At 31.1% G+C, this 22,623-nt stretch overlaps 1 protein-coding gene across 1 annotated transcript; it reads right to left on the reverse strand.

Annotated features, from left to right (window-relative positions):
- Window positions 1–7,454, reverse strand: LOC117787557 (cationic amino acid transporter 3). The gene is made up of 3 exons (XM_034626106.1): window positions 7,279–7,454; window positions 3,227–3,844; window positions 1–2,010 (listed from the first exon to the last, which is right to left on the reverse strand). The coding sequence occupies exons 2-3, from the start codon at window positions 3,840–3,842 to the stop codon at window positions 785–787; spliced, it is 1,842 nt and encodes a 613-aa protein (XP_034481997.1). The 5' UTR covers window positions 3,843–3,844; window positions 7,279–7,454; the 3' UTR covers window positions 1–784.
- Window positions 7,455–22,623: the final 15,169 nt, after the last annotated feature.

Below are 22,623 nucleotides of genomic sequence, written 5' to 3' on the forward strand. Positions count from 1 at the left end.
TTTAATGTACAATGTTTAGTTTATTTTCACAAATTATTATTTGGAATGGGGCAAATTCGTTTTTGTATTTTTGGAATTCTTTTTGTGAACTTAAGAGCTAAATGACTTAAATACTGAACTAGCCTAGGATTGTACAATTGACTTTACTAAAATATTATTATTATGATACAAATTGCATTCACATAACGACAACAAGAATTGTGACAATGATATGTACATATATATCAAAAAAATATATGTGATAATTAAAGACCTATATACATACATATATTTACAAATATCACAACAAATTTGGGGACATTATGTACAGAAATTAGAAGGCAGCACAAAAGTTGAAACAATAAAAGGACAGAAAGACATTAATATAATATAATAATAATATTTATAGGTGAAAGTTTGCATTGAGCGTGTGTGTCTAAATTTCTGGCACATAAAAATAACGAATCCATAGATCATCATCTAGGATATCATTTAATTTTTATGCGCAATCTATTCATCTCTCTCACAAAGAGCTATACTCAAATTAAAAAATGTCAGCGAATAAAATACAAGTAATAGATGAAGTAACTAGCAAGATAAGTATGGGATGGATAGTATAACTTAAGCTCAGCTCACAGACGATAAGGAACTACAGCTGATTTAATCATAAATCATTCATCGAATTTAAGCGATTGTGTAAACGGGAACAGAGTCTCATTTCTCTTTCGTTTATGAGCTGAGCTTAACTTAACAAAGCAACTTATAATACTTTTTTCTCTATTTTTTTCGAGTCCCCTTCTAAACTCTAAAGTTTCTCGGAGTACTCGTAGGTGGGCGTGGTCGTGGGCAGTGCTTTAACGCCATTTCCATTCTCCACTTTCCAATCTGGCTCAAAGGCGCGATTCTCATGCTGTTGCGGATAATCCGAATTTTGCATGGCATTTGCAGCGACCTCGGCATGATTGCGATTCCTTTGGATTTGTGCGGAGTTGCGTATGCCATATGTGAAGTATATGCAATAACCGATGGCAATCCAGATGAGGAAACGTATCCAGGTGAACAAGTCCAGCTGGAACATCAGGTACAAGTTGACAAAGACACTCAGGCAGGGCACAAAGGGCACCAGAGGCACCTTAAAGGTCAATTCGATGGTTGACACTGGTTGCATGCCAATCACAATACAGATGACGACGAGCAGCAATCCAACAAGACTCAAAGCGACAATGGCACCAGTTGTCTCCAATTCAAAGACCTTCATGAAGACACACCATATGAGAGCGAAGACGGCAAAGACCACAATGCCAATTTTGGTAATGGCCGAGGTCATCGTATTGGGCTCACTGTACGAATTGCAGAACAGCTGACGGAATACATTTGGAGCACGCACTGAGACCATTTTGGTCATCTTCTCATCCTGGTAACGCAACACGAGCACACAAATGGCCACAATCGTATAGGCCAACAACGTACCGATTGACATCATGTCGACCAATTGATCCAGATTAAATAACATGGCCATTATCGCAGCAAAGATGCCCGAAACAATCGTGGCAATCAGTGGCGTTTTCGTATATGGATGCACTTTGGCCAGACGCTTGAAGAGAATGCCATCATTGCCCATGGCATAAAGGATACGTGGCAATGGGAACATTGCACCCAACAGACTTGTGCACAGTGCAAACACAGCTCCAATTGTCACAATCCATTTGATCGTATACCATTCGACGGCATCGAACGCTTTTGGGAAGGGTGCATCCGGATCCTGTAGGTAATACGGCAACATCATGGTCAACACCGTGGAAACACCAAAGTAGGCCAAGAAAATAATGATCAGCGACACGACAATGGCCAATGGAATATTCCTCTTCGGATTAATGGCCTCCTCTCCCGTTGTGGCAATGCAATCGAAGCCCACAAAGCCAAAGAAACATTTGGCAGCGCCAGCCATCACTCCAGCAATGCCAAAGGGCATAAAGCCACCTATGCCAGCTCCCTCGGGAACGTCAGTCAAACGCCAGTTCTCCACATCGGCTATAAAGGGGGAAGAAAGAGAGAGGGAGAGAGATTACAAACTATTTTTCTACAAAATACAGCTGCCATAAATATTTCAAATTATTAATATATTTTCTATACAAAAAAATGTTGGCCGTCATAAATTCCAGTTATTTATTTAACTACCTATTATTTAAATTTTTAAACGTTAATTATAGCATTTTTATTTTGAGGCAAGAGAACAGATTCCTTACAGGCTTATTTTGTGAAGCCTTATTTAAACTTTAGTTATTAAATTTCACTAAAAATACTTTATTCATTTCATATTTTTTGTTTTAAGGTAATTTCTTTAATTGATATTAACGATAATTAAACTATTATAACTAATATTAATTGTTATTTCCCACAGTTTTCTTGGTTTAATAAAGAGCTTATGAACGGGTTTTCTACAGAGTAGAACTGCTAAAACAGCCAAGATTTCGATAATTATAGTTTTTATAAAAATTGTACTCACCCAATAAATATATTTAACTACCGATTATTTAAAGAAATAAAAATAACGTTTTTATACTAAGGCAAGATAACTGATTTTTTACAGACTTGTATTCTGAAACCATATTTTATCTATAGCTATTAAATTTTACTTAAATATATTTAAATTTTATTTTTATATCTTTTATTTTTAGAGAATATGTTAAACGATGAATAATCTATAATATTTGGCTTAAAGTGATTTTTATATTCCACAGTATTCTATAATAAATTGCGACATTATGAACTGATTTTTTGTAAAATAGATCTACTCAAAAATTTAAGGTTAGCAATATTTATTTGCCCACCATATATTTAGTTAATTTATTTAACTACCCAAAACTTTAATCTATAAACAAAGCATCTAATTAATTTTTCAATAGGACCGGTTTTATCTACTAAAAGCATATAATATCTTAAGCTATGCAAGTTTATACCTTTATAATTTTATACTAATACTTTTAAATTTTAAATTTGTTTTTTTTTATCATTTTGGTTTGAATTTTAATTATATTTTTCATAATTTTATGTTAATTTTAGTCAGCTCTTCTTAGTTGGAACTAAATAAATAGATTAACTAAAATATGTAGCTAGCTTAAATATTCTCTACTTCTATTTTAGGTTTATTATTATCCCTAGTTTTACGACCGACAATATCCGAAATAATTTCTAAGAAGATCAACTGTTTCACACCATTATTATAAGGAAATGTTTGAAAACTTACCATTCATGCCGCCAGCTACGAGAACAATGCCAATCGTCACCAGATTCACGCTGGTGAAGATGTTGTTCAAGAAACTGGATTCCTTGGCGCCAAAAGCCAACAATCCAGCCAGCAGCAGAATCATGCCAAAGGAGAGAAAATCCGGATAATCGCCAAGGAAGCTCACTTTAATGGGCATCGTCTCATTTAACGCCTTCGACATGTTATTATCAATTAGCGAGTCAAAGTAACCGCTTAAACCACGTGCCACCGACGCCGTTCCAATCACATATTCCAGAATCAGATTCCAGCCAATGGTAAATGCCACAAACTCGCCAATGGTCACATAACTGTACACATATGCACTTCCCGCTTTAGGCACACGTGCCGCAAATTCCGCATAACAAATGCCTGCAAAGGCTGAGGCAATGGCGGCAATCAGAAAGGAGATGGTTACAGCCGGACCGGCTATATTGTAGGCCACCTGACCGGCCAATACATAGACACCTAGACCCAATGTGCTGCCCACTCCCAAGGCCGTCAGATCGAAGAGATTGAGCACACGTGCCAGCTTCGATTCCGCCTCATGGACATCGTCCGTCTTACGGCGTGTGAGAGCATTCCAGAGTCTCGACATATCTGCAAAAAGGAAATTGAAAAATTTGATTAATAACAATCAACAAAAAATGCCGAATTGTTGTTAGGGAAAGTGATCAAGTTGTTTACTACTTAATCTATTTGGACTCTTTTCTTTTATTACTTAAATTTTTTTGTATAATATAGATACAATATATTTTCTATAATATATCTCATCGTGCATATTTCAAAACTTCACTTACATCTTTCTTTATACTCTCTTATTTTATTTTTTTGATAAGAAAAACGATATACGATTATACTCATTTATAAAAATAATTTAATATATCTTTAACAATTATCAAACAGTTGTAGCGCAAATATCGCTAAGTAACTAAAGTAGTTTTATCATCATATTTATTTTTTAAGCTTTGCTATGCTCAATTAAGTAAATACTATAAATACTAAATACTATCTCATATACTATCTCATTGGCTACGACATATATTGACCAGGTCATGTAGATAATTTCAAGCTGTTGCATATCTTATCGCATTCTCTCAAAGCCTTCCAATACAAGTGTCTGTCGATAAGCTCAAGGCAACAACTGCTTTTAGCCTGTGACGACGATTGAGCTTCATGTTTTATTCTATATCGCAACAAGTTATTTTTAATAGCCCAACTCAAGTCATTTGTCATGCCAAACACCGCTGAAATAACAAAAATAAATGCATAAAAACACACAGTAAGACCTAACAAACTCCGAGTTAGTTAAGGTATAAATATATACACAACATATTGTTCAATTAACCATTTTTATGTCTAGTACTTATTAACTTTTTTAAAATAATTCTTTTTATTATTTATTCATTATAATTACAATTTTGTTCCCCATTTGTTTAGACAGTCGTCCATTCACTTTTAACCACTAAAAACATTTACTTGTATGTAAAAAAGTCATTAACTTTATATTCTACATAAAGAGAATACTGCTTAATCAAAAATATATATGTATAAAGTATATATGATGTACCCATATACATATATTTAAACATTTGTTTTTGAAATGCAAGGGTTAAAAAATGTAATTTGAATAAATAATTTACGACTTTAAACCGGCTTATATGTGGTTTTATCAGAATTGTATATTTCTCAGTACATTTGAATACAAATTAAGCTTGTAGGACAAATTTATAATTATTGAAAGCAATATTTCTAATAATTGATTTTATTAATTAAATTGACATGCAATAATAATATCTATTTATATATTTAAATGTATTATTCAGGGGTGCCACAGAAAACGAGATTATTAGCGTCTCATTCATTAAATTGTTAAAAAGCCTTAAAGCCTTCGTTGCTCTGGCTAAAAATATGTTGTATTTAAGAATATATTCTATATATATATATATATATATATAATATAAATAACTAAACTGTTGTAGATTTAATCTTATTTATAAAGCGTTCCATTCTCTATATATCTATCTCAATTTTTCTCTTATTAGATTTTCTACATTTAAGTTCAATTTCAAATCTTAATCTTTAATGTTTCCAAATCTTTTCCTTCTCACTTTCTTTTATTCCCATGTCCATTATCAGTTAATTTTGTCGTATTGTTTTTATTGTCCAGGCGCTATATAATGCAATTGCCAATTAACCAGCGGAAAGAATAAACTGGCAATTATTAAAGCGAAAACTAAGTAAATATTTATTACATACATATGTATATGTACATATTTACAATCGATGTTTTCACCACTTGTCGAGTGGTAATAAATTGATTGTATAAAAATTGTAGTTAAAATGTTAACGGCACTTCGTCATATTTGAGACATTTTGATAGCACCCCAATAACCCAACTCAATATCGATAAGTCCGGGGACTCAAAGGCAGCACGCGCCCGATCTCAACTATCTAATCAAATATTTGTTGTTGTCGCTCGGATTAACCCTTAACATTTGTTCTTATCCACTTGAATTTGATGTAATTACGTGGATTTTGGATTTATGCGAATATAAAAGTGTCGAATATGTTGAAATGTCGAATAAGTATCGTTAAACATGTGATAATCTTTCATGGGCAAACAGAAAAGCGTATATCAATAAAACAAAAATAAAATTTCTCTTTAATGCATAGTCACTCCATATGCCTCTCTATTAAAAGAAGCGACTATCTTTATAAAGACCTGTTCCGTTATTTAATGATGTGTGATTAATGAGCGCATCTACTTAACTTTTCCCACGCAACTCAATGCCGAGGTCACCTGTCTAATTATAATATTATTTTATAGGTCACATTTGGTAGTTATACGGTTATGAAGCATACCAATTTTAACAGATCATGCAAACGATTGTAAATTAAATATTTCAACAATTTTTTATACATGCTAGACACGTTCCATACAAGGTTAAGTCCATAAACAACTATTTGTGCAGGTGTATAAAAAACCTCCCTATATTATAGCAGCTGCTTGAGGAAGTAAGTAAATTAGTTATATACAAGAATTATAAGATTTTATCATTAACATATATAAATCTTTTGATTTACCTTGAAACTGTCAAGCAAATCTCAAAATACTTTCACTTTACCTCTAATCGAATTCAGATAATGTTTCTACTTTTATTTCCATTTATTCAAGTGCATTGATAACACTTCAAAAATGGCGAGTATGAGCATTTAAATTAAATTAATTTTATGACCTCATTAAATAAATAAATGTACTTCAGATCTACTCGTAATAGGTCAAGAAGAAAGAAAAACTGGTTTTAAGATTAAAAATGTATACAAATCTGATGGGAGTAAAATACCCTGTATAAATGAAAGTTATCTGTCTTTATATAACATTTAAATATATTTTTATCAAGTCGAGAAATATCTTTTGGTATACACACAAATTACTGCAAAATATATTTAAAATACAAATAATTCTGCATGTAATTTTTACATTTAAGACGGCGAATTTCATTACGATCCTATAAATAAAACAAAAATTTTCAAAGGCTCTACTAGTATCATACTAGGCAACAAGAAAATTATTCTAAAACTGTCTCAGCACTTGTTTTCTACAATAAAAACTAAAAACTTAATTACGATCACTTGTTATACAAATAAAAACTTCTAATTTGTTCAAGAAACTTAGATATATGTATCTCAGTGTTGAGTAGATGGTATCTCTGTCGCACTTGCTTTCTATATAATATATTGCTTATTAATTTTTTTTTCAAAGTGTTCTTGTGATAAAAGCACACGGTGAACTTCAACAGCATTTGCGGCTCGTAAATTGCACAATTATATGATGATAAGCGACAGAAAATGTTTCATAATTAATAACATTAAGTAGATTGACTTGTTTTTTTTTATAAATTGTTTGTTAAATTATTTAAGTTATATTCTAATATTTTTAAAATATTCAATACTTGTCAACAGTCCACACTGATCCTTTTCACAATTTGATCTACTTCCCCAAAAGGATATTCATTAATTAATGCACGTACTTTGAATTATACTTTTGCAAGTTCTGGTTAATTGCAATCACAATTGTTCCACTTTAAGCACAAAATAACAACTGATGGTGATCCAGTAAAAGCTGGTAACGCTTAACGGCCAAAATACGAATCGAAACTTCAGAGTTAACAATAATTCAACAACCGCGCGCGACGCGCTCCAAAGTCGTTCTGATCGTGCGGCGTTGGCGTTGAAACGCTTAAAGCTTTAGCTTTTGCCTGGCTGCCGGCCAACAGTAATAACAACAGCCACAACAACAAAGGCAGTAACAACAACAGCAATTTGTTAACAACTTTTTCTTAACGAAAGCGAACAGACGACAACGACAACAACAACAACACTGTGTTGTAGCATTTTCCACTGCTTGATTTCCGGTTAAAACCGATTCTTATTCGTCTGGACGGTATTTGGCCAAGATTATTTGTTTTTTTTTTTTTTAGCTGATGGACTTGTAACAATTTGTTGAACCCGAGTGGCTGAGAGATAAGTTAACCAGATTAAACATGGCTATATGACCGACCTCTGACGTCACATTGATTAGCTTTTTAGGGGCGCACACCTCGCACTAGTTATGTAAAGCGGGTATGATGATTGGAAAACTAATTGAAAGGTGTTTGCTAAATTACTCTCATAATTTACTTCGAAAATTAGGAAATTCAAATAATATTTTTTGGTGAACACATTCGAACTACAGTCAAATCCATCATTAGATAACCTCTAAATTTATTTGGACTCTTTTTTTGCATTTCTCATAAATTTTTATATTTTTCAGGTATTAAAAAGTCCAGCTCAAGATCATTTGCGTAAATATACTAACCTATCCATTAAACAGATCAAGACATTCTTGATATTTAATTTATATATAGACTTTTCTCTGTTCCTTCTATTTTCCAGAAAACTTAGGGTGATTCAAAGTACAGCCATTTTGCTTGAAGATAGCCAGTATGAAATTATACAATAATTTGACCGATTTTTTTCTGAACCTCAACTCTTCTTAATAAACACAGGGTACTTTACAGCCGTATTTGTTATTATTATTACTTTTTATGTGTCTTCATTGTCGTATTACACTCGTGCCATTGATTAGTCTTGCGGCTTTTGGGCCGCATATCAAAAATAACGTTAACAGCTTGTTAATCACATTCACAGCTCGCTTTCCCACTTGAAGCCCGCGGGGTGTGGGTTTCATGATAAGCGCCAAAAAACATTCAGACACGTTCTTCGAGGTTTACTGATCCCAACCCCATTACGGTTACGAATCCAACAACTACAGCAAGTTTATAGTTGTAAAAATGTCATTAAAATGTCATCAAAACTACGTCAATTTATAGAATCGGCTCATTATATATACGAGTAACTTGCAATGAAGTCAATTTATAAACAGACTATGACTTAACCTTGACACAGTTACGGTTTTAGATAACTGGGGGGAATCGTAGCGAAGATCGTTAAAGAAAGAGCTAGAAAAGATACTTATTAGTATGTAAATATAACATAGCAAAGATAGTATAGGAAAAAGCTAATAAAGATACTTATTAGTACCTTAATATTGCATAAGTAGCGAGTGTATCTGTGGAGTTGATTGTGCACTATGCTAGGCGATCTTGGATTGAAGAAGAAGTAAAGAATTTGTAATATTTGTTGTATTATTTCTATATAGCTGAATTTTCATTAAAATGCTCCTTGTAATAGATGAGAAATAACTTAAGTATTAGGAAAAGTTCAGTATTTTAACAGAAAAGCATTTATCATTAAATAAATATAATATTATTTAGAAAATAAAAATCTGTTAAGACTATAAAACTAGAAAAACAAATATTATTATTTTAGCAAAAATATTAGCTGTTTCTTTTTGTATTTATTTTAATATAAATTGAACAAATTTCTTCAATGAGCTTTAAGACGCTTTTTGAATTTTTAATATAAATTAAAGACACTAGATTATATTGGATACATATTATTTAAAAATTCAATATTATTCAAATTATTTATATATTGATTGTCGGGCTAAGTGAAGCAAACACGTAAAAATTCATTTAAATTAAAAACTAAAACTTTAAAAAATAAATAAATTGATTTATAAATATTTACAAAAATTTCAATCATTTGTTAATATTTTTTCAAACAAACCAATAAGCAAACACGTAAAAATTCATTTAAATTAAAAACTAAAACTTTAAAAAATAAATAAATTGATTTATAAATATTTACAAAAATTTTAATTATTTGTTAATATTTTTTCAAACAAACCTATTTAATATGTATTTTTGTTTAAGTGAAATAATTTGTAGAACTGTCCACAAAGCATCATATGAAAGGGAAGTTCACTCAACACGAGTGCTCACTGTAAATTTCACATGACACAATCCAGTAAGACGCCTCACAAGTGCCGTCTACGTAGAGTCATGCAACGAATAGGCCGTCGAATAACGAGATTTGAGGCGAGCCCAGTAATTTTCCATCACCAGCATTGGGGCACCACATAAACAACTCTAGACTCTATGGCGAAATTGGCAATGGCAAACCAAAATTTAAATAGCTGCAAGTCAACATAAGCATCAACTTGACCAACAGAAGTCTTAAAAACTGACTCCAAAGTTCAGGCAAAAAGCCTCGAACAAGATCAATGACTTGTCGTGTATGTTTTTAAAACTTCTCGAATGCAGAGCTCAAAGTGGAATAGGGTAAAAAAAAAAAAACAAAAAGAGACAAATAAAAAAATGGAAATAGTAGACAAACGTGTAAAAGATTGCCAAAGCGACTTATAGACAAATCATATATGCAACAAGTCAAGATGAAATTGAGAACCCCAAACGAATCCAATCCTAGAAATGTCGCACCCAAAACAATCCAATTTATTTCTATCACTTTTATAGCGCAATCCATGCTTGAAATTATATTAGTGCTCCATTACGGATTCAATTCACAGTTTCGATGAGATTACTTGACGTCATGAGCATTAAGTAAGCCAGGGACGTCACAGACCGAACTTCTCTAAAAGGCAAATCAAAATTGGCTGCTAATTGAATTGTGCCTAATTAACTTTTTCAATTAATTGCAAATATTTATACAATTTATTGTCAACTTTTTATCTGAACCCATAATTTGTTGGATTTCTGTCGCTTTCCGTAAATATTTTGACACCTTTACAGTCTGTGAATTGTCATTTTATATTATGTTTAAATACCTTAGATAAATATAGTTGACATATTGCTCACAATATATGTGTCAGAAATGAATATATATATACACATGTATCTCTATAGATATCATATCTATCACAATACGAGTTCTATTTCCATTTCATTTATGGTGTGCTGTTTAATTTATGTTTCTACCTTAAATAAACCTATAGAAATGTAGTAATAAAAACGGTTCTTTCCATATATGATGAATACATCCGATAAAAATATAATAAATATAATAACAATAACCTTTTATTCAGCTGTTCATTCCAACATTTCCAGCTAAATATTTGTTGTATTCAGAATTACAAAGCTACTTTTAATAATAGAATCCCATTAAATCTGTTGTTCTCGCGCTTTTCCACTTAAAAATTTATTGGGAAATTCCCTGGTATTAAGCAAATACATCAACAAATTAATCTGATTGCTAATTTTTATCTGAATCAAAGCAAAAACACTTTAGAAATTTCAATTAATTTTTATCGTATCTTGAAAATTTATATCATACATTCAAATTCCTAACCTCCCAACAATCTTGTTAAATAAAGAAACACTTAATTTATAACTATTTCCAATGCTGATCAAAAACTTCCGCTTTATGATCCTTTAATGGGAATTTCAAATTTGTATGCCTATTCGAAATAAAAGTTTAAAAACTAAACTCTTTTTAGACCCAGCTGATTAAGTTTAGTACAGTTAAGCCATAAATAATTGCTTTTCATTCAGATCGTTCACATATTTTATGATCCCACCTATAAAGGTTTCTATAGTGCATATAAGTGCCGTTAAAATTCTCTTGTTCTCAGACTCGTACTCGTTCATAAAGCTAAAAGCGTAAAATCGTGCTTCATCATGGCAGACATCTAGTATAAATATAATCGTATATTCCGAACCCCAAAGTCTGGTGAAACACGCATTTGGCAAGTGCAAAGTCGGCCTGTGTGGGTCATAAAAGTTGATTCCCTTAATAACCATTGCAATTAAAGTAGGTAAAGGCAACCATTCATCTATGAAACATTTGCCAGACTTTCTGAGAGATAAGAGATTATTGCACATTATGACGATTTTCAGGCAAGGCGAACATAATTTCCATGTTGTGTCGACGACTTGATAACAGATTCGGTTTAGGTAAGGTTTTATTTTATTTTTTTCCATTTTTTTCTTTTTTTTATTAGCTTGAACTGTGCCTAGACCGTGGCATTATCTGGCCATATGTCTAAGTTGATAATCGGAATGCAAAGACATTTGCACTGGTCTTATTTTAGATAAAGACTGAAGTACTTTCTTCCCTTGACTTATACACAACTGCAGAGGCGTATGTTTGACTTCAAGGGGGTCTTAAGGCTTTTTAAATTACTTCAAATAATATTTAATAATTCTTGAATACATAAATATATCAAAAATATCAAAATACTATAAACTAAAAAGTAAATCCCCCTTTCGACGACTCCACTGTAGGCATATATAATTTATGATATTTGGGTTTTCAACAAATATTTACCGACTTTAGGCACGAGCGACTCGTGACAAAAATACTAGATCGTACTTGCATAGCATATAGTTCAGACGATTAAGATGTGTTTACAGTTATTGCGGGGGGTTTTAAATTGAGTTATTATTTGAGGTATTTAAAGTTGAATTATGATAAGAATACTTAAAGGTGTTAAGTAAAATATATGTTCAAAATAATTTATCTTATTTTGTTTTTTTGATACTTAGTACATTTCACCTCAACGCCGAAACTTGCGAAATCATTGAAATAGAGTATTCTGAATCTTCTGCTAAAACTGATCTACAGCTACAGAACCTACTTATAATAGAGGCACGACTTTGATACTTTGTTAACTTATCATTTACTTGGTCTAAAGTAGAACTGAAAAGTTGTTGAAAGTGGAAAGTGAAAAGTGGAATTAATATTAACAAGGCTGTAAGCCTCCAAAATTTTGTTAAAGGTTCGGTTCGGCGGCTTGAACCATAGAGCAAGACATTGGTTCGGTTCTCGAATTGGTTTGCATACCCCAAGAATCCAAGGTTTGGGTTCAAACCTTGGCTCACTTTTATACAAAAAAATATTTTTATTGTTATACATTTTTCTCTACATTTTGAACTAATTAAATTAAATTTTAAAATAAATAAATTTTTGATGATAAATTAAATTTATTTGAAGGCTTAAATATGCCTTATTTTAATCCGAAGTCTCAAATAATTGCGTAATTTTAGAAAACCATAAAATTTATGTAATTATTTTTTTTTTCGAACCGAACTTTTTATTTTAGAAAGCGGTTCGGTTTAGGCTCAGGTTCGCAAAGTAAATAATTTCAAGGGTTCGGTTCATGATCCGGTTCGGGCTGCATACAATCCCAAACCGAACCGGTTCAACGAGGCTCGGTTCAGAACCGGTTTGCAGCCTTGAATATAATTAGATCGTTTAGATAGCTTACTTTTTCTTATTACTTTGAAGGAAAATACTTAAAGTTTATTCTATACTTATCTAGTTAACCTGTAGAGTAAATAAGATAGGGTAAAAATTCCATTTAATTTTTACTTACTATAGTAATCAACTATGACAGAAACTTATCATTTATATTGAAAATATAAAAACCCCTTCTGTATTTAATAAATGAAGTCACTGAACTCGCGATTGTTAAAACGTCCATACAATATCTATGAGTACTTGTTTTCATTTCTTTTACTTTTTATTTTGATTTCGGCATTTTTTTCGAAAGTTTCAATTTGCTTTCAAGAGTCTTATAAAAATAAATTGTTGTTGTTGTTTTTGCTACTTTGGCGACATTTACATTATTAACAATTTTCCATTAAAAATAACGAAATTGTAATGAACTGCCGCCGCCTGTCAGATTCGTTCGTTGAGCTTCTATAGAGCAGTCGAGTCGGGAGTATTTGTGTCGTACAACAATGGGTTGTATTTTAATGCGGCTTGTTGAGTGCTCAGTGTGGCTTGCAAATTGTTTGTGACTTTGAAGCACCGCATGCGGTTGCATTTATTTAAACACCAAAACGGGGATAGCGGGGAGCTTAAATAATGGTAGCTGTAGTGCCTATGACTCTGACAAGGGGGGAAATCCCTTCTTGACATTTGCCTGCCGACTGCAAAAAAGTCAAAGGCTGCTTGAAACGAGTTACTCAAGCGAGTTAATTATGAAAAATGTTTTTTAGCTTGGCGCATTGCCCCAATATAAATTATTACAAAAAAAAAATGAGGAACAAAATATTTATTAAATATTTGATGAAAATGTATAAAATTGCTTAAAGATTTATTACATTTTAATAAAATTATGGGGCTTCAAGACTTAAGTGATCTTAAATGAATTCTCTGCCTCTTTAAGGAATCATATCATTTTATTACAAAGAGGGATTATGTTTATTGACCGCATATTTAAATATTCTAAGTGTTTCCGACCGTGTACAACTCTTAGGTTTTTACTTTGTTGACCCATTTATTTTTATCTTAATGAGATAGGAGTATTCCAGATTTTTTTCTAGCTTACCAATGAGTGTTGACATGCATTGATTCTTTCTTTGCATCACCATCTTTTTATTGATGGTGGGAAATTAAGCATTGAAAATATTATTGTCAAATTGTCTTACGGCCGGCAATCATCTTATCTACTATACAACTCATAAAACCTACATAGTCTTTGTAACCACCAAGTGCCCTTCCAAGTATTAAGCTCCTTGACAATATTATCTTTACTTACATTGTGCCGCATTCTACTTTGTAAAATCCTTAGCTGTGATAATGAATTATTTCGAAAGCAAGTCTAGTATATTGCTTCCCACGGCATCTATTTTAAAGACCTATTATTATTATCAGCAGACAAAGCTCATCAGGCTTTTACTATTTATATAGGCTTTTTGAGTAATTCTATTGAATGAGTTGTTATTGAAGTACGTAGAAAAGTTCTGCAGATAAGAATCTATAGCTAAATTACTGATGAAATACCCTGAAAGCACGTTAAGTATCAAATAAAAATCAAGCTTAATCTTGTGCAGATAATTTATTAGATTATTGTAATCATATTTATAGTGTTCTGGACCTACTTAAGAAGTTGTTGCCAGGTGACGCTCTCAATGACATTTTCCATTTAAAATTATCAGCCCGATACTGATAGAGCAAGTTCCAAGTACTCGTAACATAAATCACATAATTGATTAAACACTGAATGCAGCCATAAATAGAGAACAGAAAAATTATATGAGTACTTCATCTTAAATGCTCTTCCAATTAACATCACATCATTAAATAAAAACATGAAGTACCGCTCTTTAAAAGACAATAGTAAATGCTCTAACTAAAAATACCCTGTCCAATATCAAGAAGAACACTTTGAGTAATATACACTTTTACTTATATTTTAAGTAAGGGATGTAAGAATAATTTAAAATTATTATTCCAATGAAAAAATGATGAATTCTAAAAAATTCAGCTCTCTTGTAACAATGGAAATGGAAATGGAAATTTTAATAAAATCATAATAAAAAACAGTACTTCATGTTTTTTTATTATACCCTTTCTTAGTGACTTCTCTGATTACAGGGTATATTATGATTGTTTTGAGGCTTTACAGACAGACCTTCATTTCAAAACACTCACTCAACAACAAAAGGTATACAAAACTATATTTCCGTCAACAATGGTTATAAACATGCGATAGTCCCAAGTGGAGAATGGAGAATAGAGAATGGAGAATGGAGAACGAACAAACATTTTGCTCATAAGCAGGCCAAAATGATGTCATTAATGTTATTAAAAAAGCGGCTCATTAACATTGCCAAAAGCCGTGAACAGCATGTAGAAAAAGGAAACAAAAAAATAATAATAATAACAATAACAAAAAAGAGAAAAGAAAGTGGCACAAAAGCAAAACATGTAAAACAGCTGAAGCAATGGCAATAAACGATCGTATAAATCGACAAATAAACTGTTTTGTTTAATTTAATTTAAATAATATTTTATGTTTACCTACTTGTATTTCGTATTAAATTTTATACACTATTGATTTTTTATTTAATTTTATAAATTTTCTCACGTTCCACGTTATTTACTCGACGACAACTCGGCATTAAATAATTTCACAAATTATTTACCATTTTTATTTTATACCTGAAAATCACTTAAGATCCGTAACTGGAAAAAGGAAACATTCGATGTGCTTATTAGCTTAATTTATTTAACATTCACGTTTATAAACATTTTCATTTATCGCGTCTTATTAAAAGTTAAGACAAAAGCAAAACCCGATTGAAGTTGTATGAAAAGTGAACAGATGAAGAGCAGTTGTAAAGAACCGTAAGAAAGTAAGTGAAAATAAAGTGAGCTTCAAGAAAGAGCACTACCAGCCGTTACCCTGTACTTTTTACTCTGGTTATCTTTATCGTTTAGCTTTCCCATAATACGAATATATTTAGTAGTTATGAATGCTGATCTTTTTTTTAAGAACACATATACCCCCGTTTTTTCATTATTATATAAGTGGTCTCAACTTTGTCAGCTTTTTAGTGTAAATTTTATGACCGCATGTATAATAAAAATGCTGATAAACATGCAAAAGAAACTTAACAATTAAACAAGAAATACAAAGTCAAAACAAAATAAGGTTACTGCAAATTTATACAATACTCTGTAATCGCTATTTTAACGGGTATATGCAAAGAGTGCAGTTAAACAAACTAAAATTGTCAATCATGGAAATATAGGCATTATTTTAGTAAAGCTGGGCTACAATATTTTGCTTGACTTATCTGTCCAAAAAAAGGAAATATAAAACAAAGACTAAGAACATGAATACATGAAAAATTTTATTAGTTATTATTTCAACTCATTACCTATAAAATCACATTAAACTAACGTGATAAATGAAATTTTATTTATTTTTTTTAAAGGCTAGTTGACAACTTGTTAACATACATTTTATCCAATAAAGCAACGTGATTTAATGTGAGCAAAACCTTATGTGGACCTTTTGAACCCTAAACATTATACACAAAAAACATTGACTCATAAATTGCAACAACGAATATGTGATTACATAGGGGAATTCCCAGAATTAATCATAAAGAACTATTCTATAACAGAACGTGCCAAATGCCTCACGATTTTGTTTTATATTTAAAACTATTTATGAATTCATTTAGAGATCATCTAACCATAAATTCTCGTCTTGTCATAAGTAATAATACAAATTGTAGTTGCAGTTGGAATTTAGAATTCAATTCAAAGGGGATTCTACTTCTAAATATGTACGAGTACAATGCAATGTAAATGCTCTAAGGTAGCCACGCTTCAAGGTTAACGGGTTAAGGTTTTCAAATATACAGAAAACTAATCTTAGTTTAGTTAAGCAATTTGTTGTCTGTAAAATAAAAAGATAAATTAACAAGAGAATACAATTAGGTGCAGCTTGACGATTGTTTAGTACCCTGCAATGACGTTACTATATCATGAATTTGGTCAATTTTGTATGTTATAGTAAAGTGGTGTAACTAAAGTAACTGTACCAAATTTTAATAATGTAGCTTTAAGGATAGATGAGTTTGTTAAGGTCAGATGAATTCTCGGTAGGAATATAACGTAAAAGTGCAAGTACGATAAGCTTAAAATATGTAGGCTATATAGTTAATTTATATAAATTAAACAGGTGTTTCCAGTGTTTGTTGTATATCCTTAAAGAGAGTCTAGTTCTAGCTAATGAGATAAATAACTACTACGTGTTTAAGAAATGATATGCTTAAAATAGATGTATGTCTATAATATGTTAAGTGCAACTATCTAAAGTTACTGTGCCATATTAAAAATTTATAACTTTAAAAAAAGTTTAGTTCTTAAAGAACTAATGGACCTTTTGCATGCGCTTAAAATATAACTTTGATGAGCTTTGTATAGACTCTTTTCCCACACATTTCAAATTAACAATTATCCAAAAGGCACTCGCAAATAATTTATCTTGTAAATGTATTAAATAATTGCATTGTATTTTCCTAACCAAATGAAAAAGTTTAATTCATGGCATTAATTGTCAATTTGGTCTATCTGTCTGGTCTGTCGGTCTGGTCTGTCGGTGTATTTGTCTGGTCTGTCGGTATGGTCTATCCGATTGGATTACCAATTTTAATATTTTTCCGGAAATTATTTGCCGTATGTTATACTGTTTGCTTTGATAAATGAAATCCCATTCTTAACTCACATTTTGTGGTATTTCTTTTGTCAAATGCAAATAATGTTTATTAATAATATGTCATGATGCATGATAAAAACAACAATAGCAAAACACATGATTAAATAAAGATGAAAAACTAAATAATAAAAAACAGGGAAAATTAATAAAAAAAAAATTGTTAAAAATTGTTGCAGCTGGTATAATTAAATCAGTTTAATGACAGAGATTACGAATTATTTGAGGAGTGGTTAACTTAAGTTATGGAGTTTTTCAAAATATTTTTATGTTATAGAACAACGCATAGACACTTTTACTTATGTTGAATCAATTTAAATCTCACGCCATGAATAAACTGACTTTCAGCTTGAAAAACGGTTTTAAAACTATAAATTCTGCTTAGACCTTCTACTATAAACTCGGAAACTTTAGGCTCTTGATATCAAAACTAAAAACTTTTTAAATTTCACTTACTATAATTCGAAGTAATTCCATTCATAAATAAGCCCATTCAACTTTATTTTGCATTGAATTTCTGCTCAGTTTCAAGAGATTTCTTTTAAAAATGTAAAAAACAAATAATTAATTTTTCAAGTTGCTAATTAAAATTTTATTGGTAGCAACGCCTTTTTTCTTGGCTCACTAATTAATTTGTTTAGCAAAAAATTATATTTAAATGCAGCTGAAGTTGATTGTGGAGGCCCCACCCGAAAATTTCCAAGTGCTAATGGGCCTTACATGCCGTAGACTGCTTTTTATAAGCCCCTCAAAAATAAACTATATAATTTAATAATTTATATTAATTGATATTTTATGCTTGTAACACGCGAGCCTTCATATTGTGTTTATAAATTATTAAACTTGTTTATTTTATTGTGCTTTGCATTATACTCACACTCGTGTAATCATTTTTGAGTACTTGATTTTTTTAAATTATTTGTTGTTTTTCTGTTGTCAATCAATAACAGACAATTAAGTTAGTACTGTTTAATCTGGTTTAGCTACAGGATTTATCTAGATATTGTTTTCAGTCAGTTCAACTAGTTGTAATGACAGATATTTGATACATGACTACAGTTAATTTATTATTATAATTCTCAGAAAATTAAATAAAAAAAAATTGTTTTGAATAATAATAGGCTATATAAATACCTGTTTTTCCAAGTCTATTTATTTAATGAATGAGTAATGCCTATAAATTTTTCTTTACCTCAAGTTAAGAATTTTTCATAATCTATTAGCTTCTAACCCGTTATCGTTACTTTGTGTCTATTTCAGAGATTGTAATAAATTTTGGTATGTTTATTATTAAGATTTTTTTAGGCTAAAAAGACCTTACCGTTTTTTCCCTAATAATTAAAGAAAAACTTATTACATGAATCCTAAGGCTATAAGCTTATACTTATACTCTATCATAAAAATTTAATAACATACACAGAAGTAATTAGTGATTAGTAGATCATGTAAAGTATTTCTAGCGACATTTAGAACCTGTAAGTTATATTAAGCTTTCCATTGAAAGTCATCTACTCTTCGTAATGCAAGTATCTCAGCTTACAAAGGTTAAATAACTTTCCATCTCTTTGTCTTTGAGTCGACGCTATATTTTACACTCACTAATTAGTTATTATAAATTACAAATTGTTGCCATTTTATTATGCATAGCCAATTTGCAGGAAACTTGTGGAAAATGCAAATAAGTTGAGCATGTTTGGCCCCCGAATCAATGGATAGGCTCCTAGAACCTACAACAAAACATGCCACAAATACTTGGCGTTGCCCCCAAGCAACTTCTGCTCCTTCCCTTGCCCTTCACTCCTTTGAAGCATCCCGTACATGCCTTAACAAATAACTTAACAAGTGATTAGCCGCAGAAAACTTTACAGCAGCATCAAAGTTGCTTTCGGTTACTTTGGCTTCCAAAATTATACAGCACACTTTTAGGCGTTTCTCGGGCATAAATTATTATATGAAGGGAGTAACATTTTTGGTTTTTTAGAGAAAGGGAAGGTTCTGTTAATGAAAATTCTGTCTGCATTTATTTGCCTATGCAATTTTCCTAATGATGAGCGAAAACTTAAAGCCCATGGAAATTGTGTGCTCGTAAACTGCAATTAGACCAAATGCTAATTGCGGCAAATTGCCCAGCTATCTATTTATGTATTATATAGTATCTGGATATATAGTATATCGTATTTCGTATCTCGTTTCTATTATATGACCACCAAGTGTCCAAAGAACTATTTATTGTGCAATTCACAGCTCGTTACAGTATCTGAGAAACAGGTGCCTGATGCGGAAGTACTATTTCAGAGCTCAGTAGATCCAGTAATTAGTTGTCTGTCTACCCGTTAAATGTGAATTGTGTCTATTCATTCAGTGACTAAATGTAGATCTCTCTGATTGGAATCAGACCAGACAATGAATTCCTCCCTCTCGGTTTGCCAAGTGCATTCAAAAATGGTTCAAGGTTCACAATGGAAAGTGTCAGACATGGGCTAGTTATAGTCATAGTTCTAATTATAAGTAAACTATGATATTACAAACTGGTTAGGGATGTTGTTTACAGGTGATTATATAGCTCGTGCACATTCATTATATTTCTCTGAAACAGATATTTCTATATGTAAAATCAACTTTTGTTTCTATTGTTTCGACACTTCTACTCATATAGGCAATATGATATGATGAATAAGTTAGGAACATTTTTTTATAAAAAGGTTGATTTATATACAAATAAAATATGCAATAGTTATAAAGGTTATTGACAGCAATTTATATAGCCACCTTGTGGTATATTTTTTGAAGTATATTTATTTTGGTTTTTCTTGTAAGATCAACTTTTCTTTTATTTCATTTTATAAAACAATTTTAATAAAAAGTGTGACTAATATTTATTTTAGGTTAACTTTTTCTGCAACTCACTTAGGCACTTTGATGTATCGAAGGAATATAGAAAACTATGGTAAAATTGAATTAAAACACATCTGTCTAGTTAAATTTTATTAGCTATCTACCAGTATACTTTATTCTGCACATCTATAATTAAGGTCAACTTTTATAACCCAGTTTATAATCAAAACAACTTCAACACTTATGTTTCTTTTTCCTACAAAAGGTGACAAATGTGACAGTTACTATTTTGCGGATAATGATATAATGATAATATTCACAGCTTATTCATTTGTTTAACTAAATGATACATTCATTAATTATGGGTCTCTTGAACTTCTCAAGTGTTGTATTGAGTTATTAGTCGAGCATTTTTTCTGTTATTGGCCAACAAAAGATTTGTTTTGAATGATCTACCAAATCTTGTTGAAATTCTGAAATACTCGAAGATGTTGTTGTTATTTGTTTAAATACCTGAAGTATGAATGATATATGCGGCTTAGCTTGGTCGAAACCAGTTCATAACTCGTTTAAGGCAGTGTCATTGACGTTCAGTTTAATTTTTATGGCTTCGAAAAATAACAAAACAAAACAACAATAAATTATAATATTATTAACTGAACTGGGTATTCTAACAGCCTAACATTATTATTATAATTATTGGGCTAGGTTAGTAAGTTTTTTAAAAAATTTATTCAGAATTTGCATATTTATTCAGTATAATTTTGAATAATTCTTATAATAATAACAATGAAAAGGAATATTTACACTTTACTAGATCTACTGTTGATTACATTGACGAAATATAGGCAATTAGTTATAAATCTTTAATTTTCTTAAATAATTGATATTAATTTTATTTAAAGAAAGCACAATTTATTTGTTTTTTTTTGTCTACACTAAAGCTTAGTATATTAAGCATATTTTTAAAATTATGGTGTGTTTCTTTATATTTATTCTTATTAATATGCTAATTTAAACGAACAAAACTCTAGCACAATTGGTAAATATTGTTATGTATACTAGAGATGAGCACGGGCCTTTCGAGCTTCGTGTCCCGCGGGCCTCTTCAAAAAACCCACGGGCTTCGGGCCTGAAAATCGTTAACTGGCCTTTCTTCGTTCGGGCCCGGGCCGCAGCAAAGAGCCCGAAGCCAGGTAGGCCCGCAAAGTCACGATTTCACAGTTTATTTTCATATGGATTGATAGAGTTTTTTCTGTAATAATTCGCGGTTAATATCATTTCCGCATTTCATTTATTGATTTGTATCGATATTTTTATTAAGCTGAATTTTTTACCTATCAAATGAGCAGTGTTGCCATTTTAGCAATTTTATTGCTAGATTTAGCACTTTTTTAATTGCAAAAGCTAAAAATATTGTTGAATAGCCATTAGCTATAAATCTAGCAATTTTAGAAAATGATTTAGCTACTACAATTTTTTCTTTTTATTGCTAGATTTGGAATTTGTATAATTAGTAATTATTAATTACAAAAGCTGGAAAATTGAATGAAATGCTATGAGAAAATCCATTTGTCGAATGTCAGAACTATTTCGTCAGCATAAAGTATTGGGCAGAGGTCTTTTTTGTGTACAAAGATGTCGGATTTTAGTTTTTAGAGCTCTTACGTAATTTATCCTTAGTCCTGAATCTGTTCAAAAAATTATGCATTATTTTATAGGATTAACAACAGAAAATTTCAAATTTTGTTCGATTTTGGAAAAAAAAATTGAGAGTATGGAAACCAAATTTTTGTTTGCAATATATAATAGTTTCAGGGCGGGCTCGGGCCGGGAAAATATGATATGAAAATATGACCGGGCCAGACCGGGCCGGGCTTGACAAATTGAATAAGGCCCTCAAAAAGAAGGCCCGTGCCCATCTCTAATGTATACTGTCATATTTTTTCAAGCTAGTGATGTAAGTCCAAATCTTAGATCGATTTTTATATCGAAATAGAAAATCGACAAAAATAAGCATCGAGTTGTCGATATATCGGAAAATAGTAGATCAAGTTGCAAATACCGAGTTTTTTCAATTGTATTGTATTCAATTGTATTCACAAACACACGCGTTCTCTTA

Source organism: Drosophila innubila (assembly GCF_004354385.1).
Source record: "Drosophila innubila isolate TH190305 chromosome 3L unlocalized genomic scaffold, UK_Dinn_1.0 0_D_3L, whole genome shotgun sequence".
In the NCBI taxonomy this organism is placed as follows: domain Eukaryota; kingdom Metazoa; phylum Arthropoda; class Insecta; order Diptera; family Drosophilidae; genus Drosophila; species Drosophila innubila.

Bases quoted from the DNA above. Each gene is read 5' to 3' on its own strand.
- LOC117787557 (XM_034626106.1), bottom strand. From the start codon at position 3,842: ATGTCGAGACTCTGGAATGCTCTCACACGCCGTAAGACGGACGATGTC. The intron at 2,011-3,226 runs GTAAGTTTTCAA...CCCCCTTTATAG, and splicing joins CGTAGCTGGCGGCATGAATG to CCGATGTGGAGAACTGGCGT.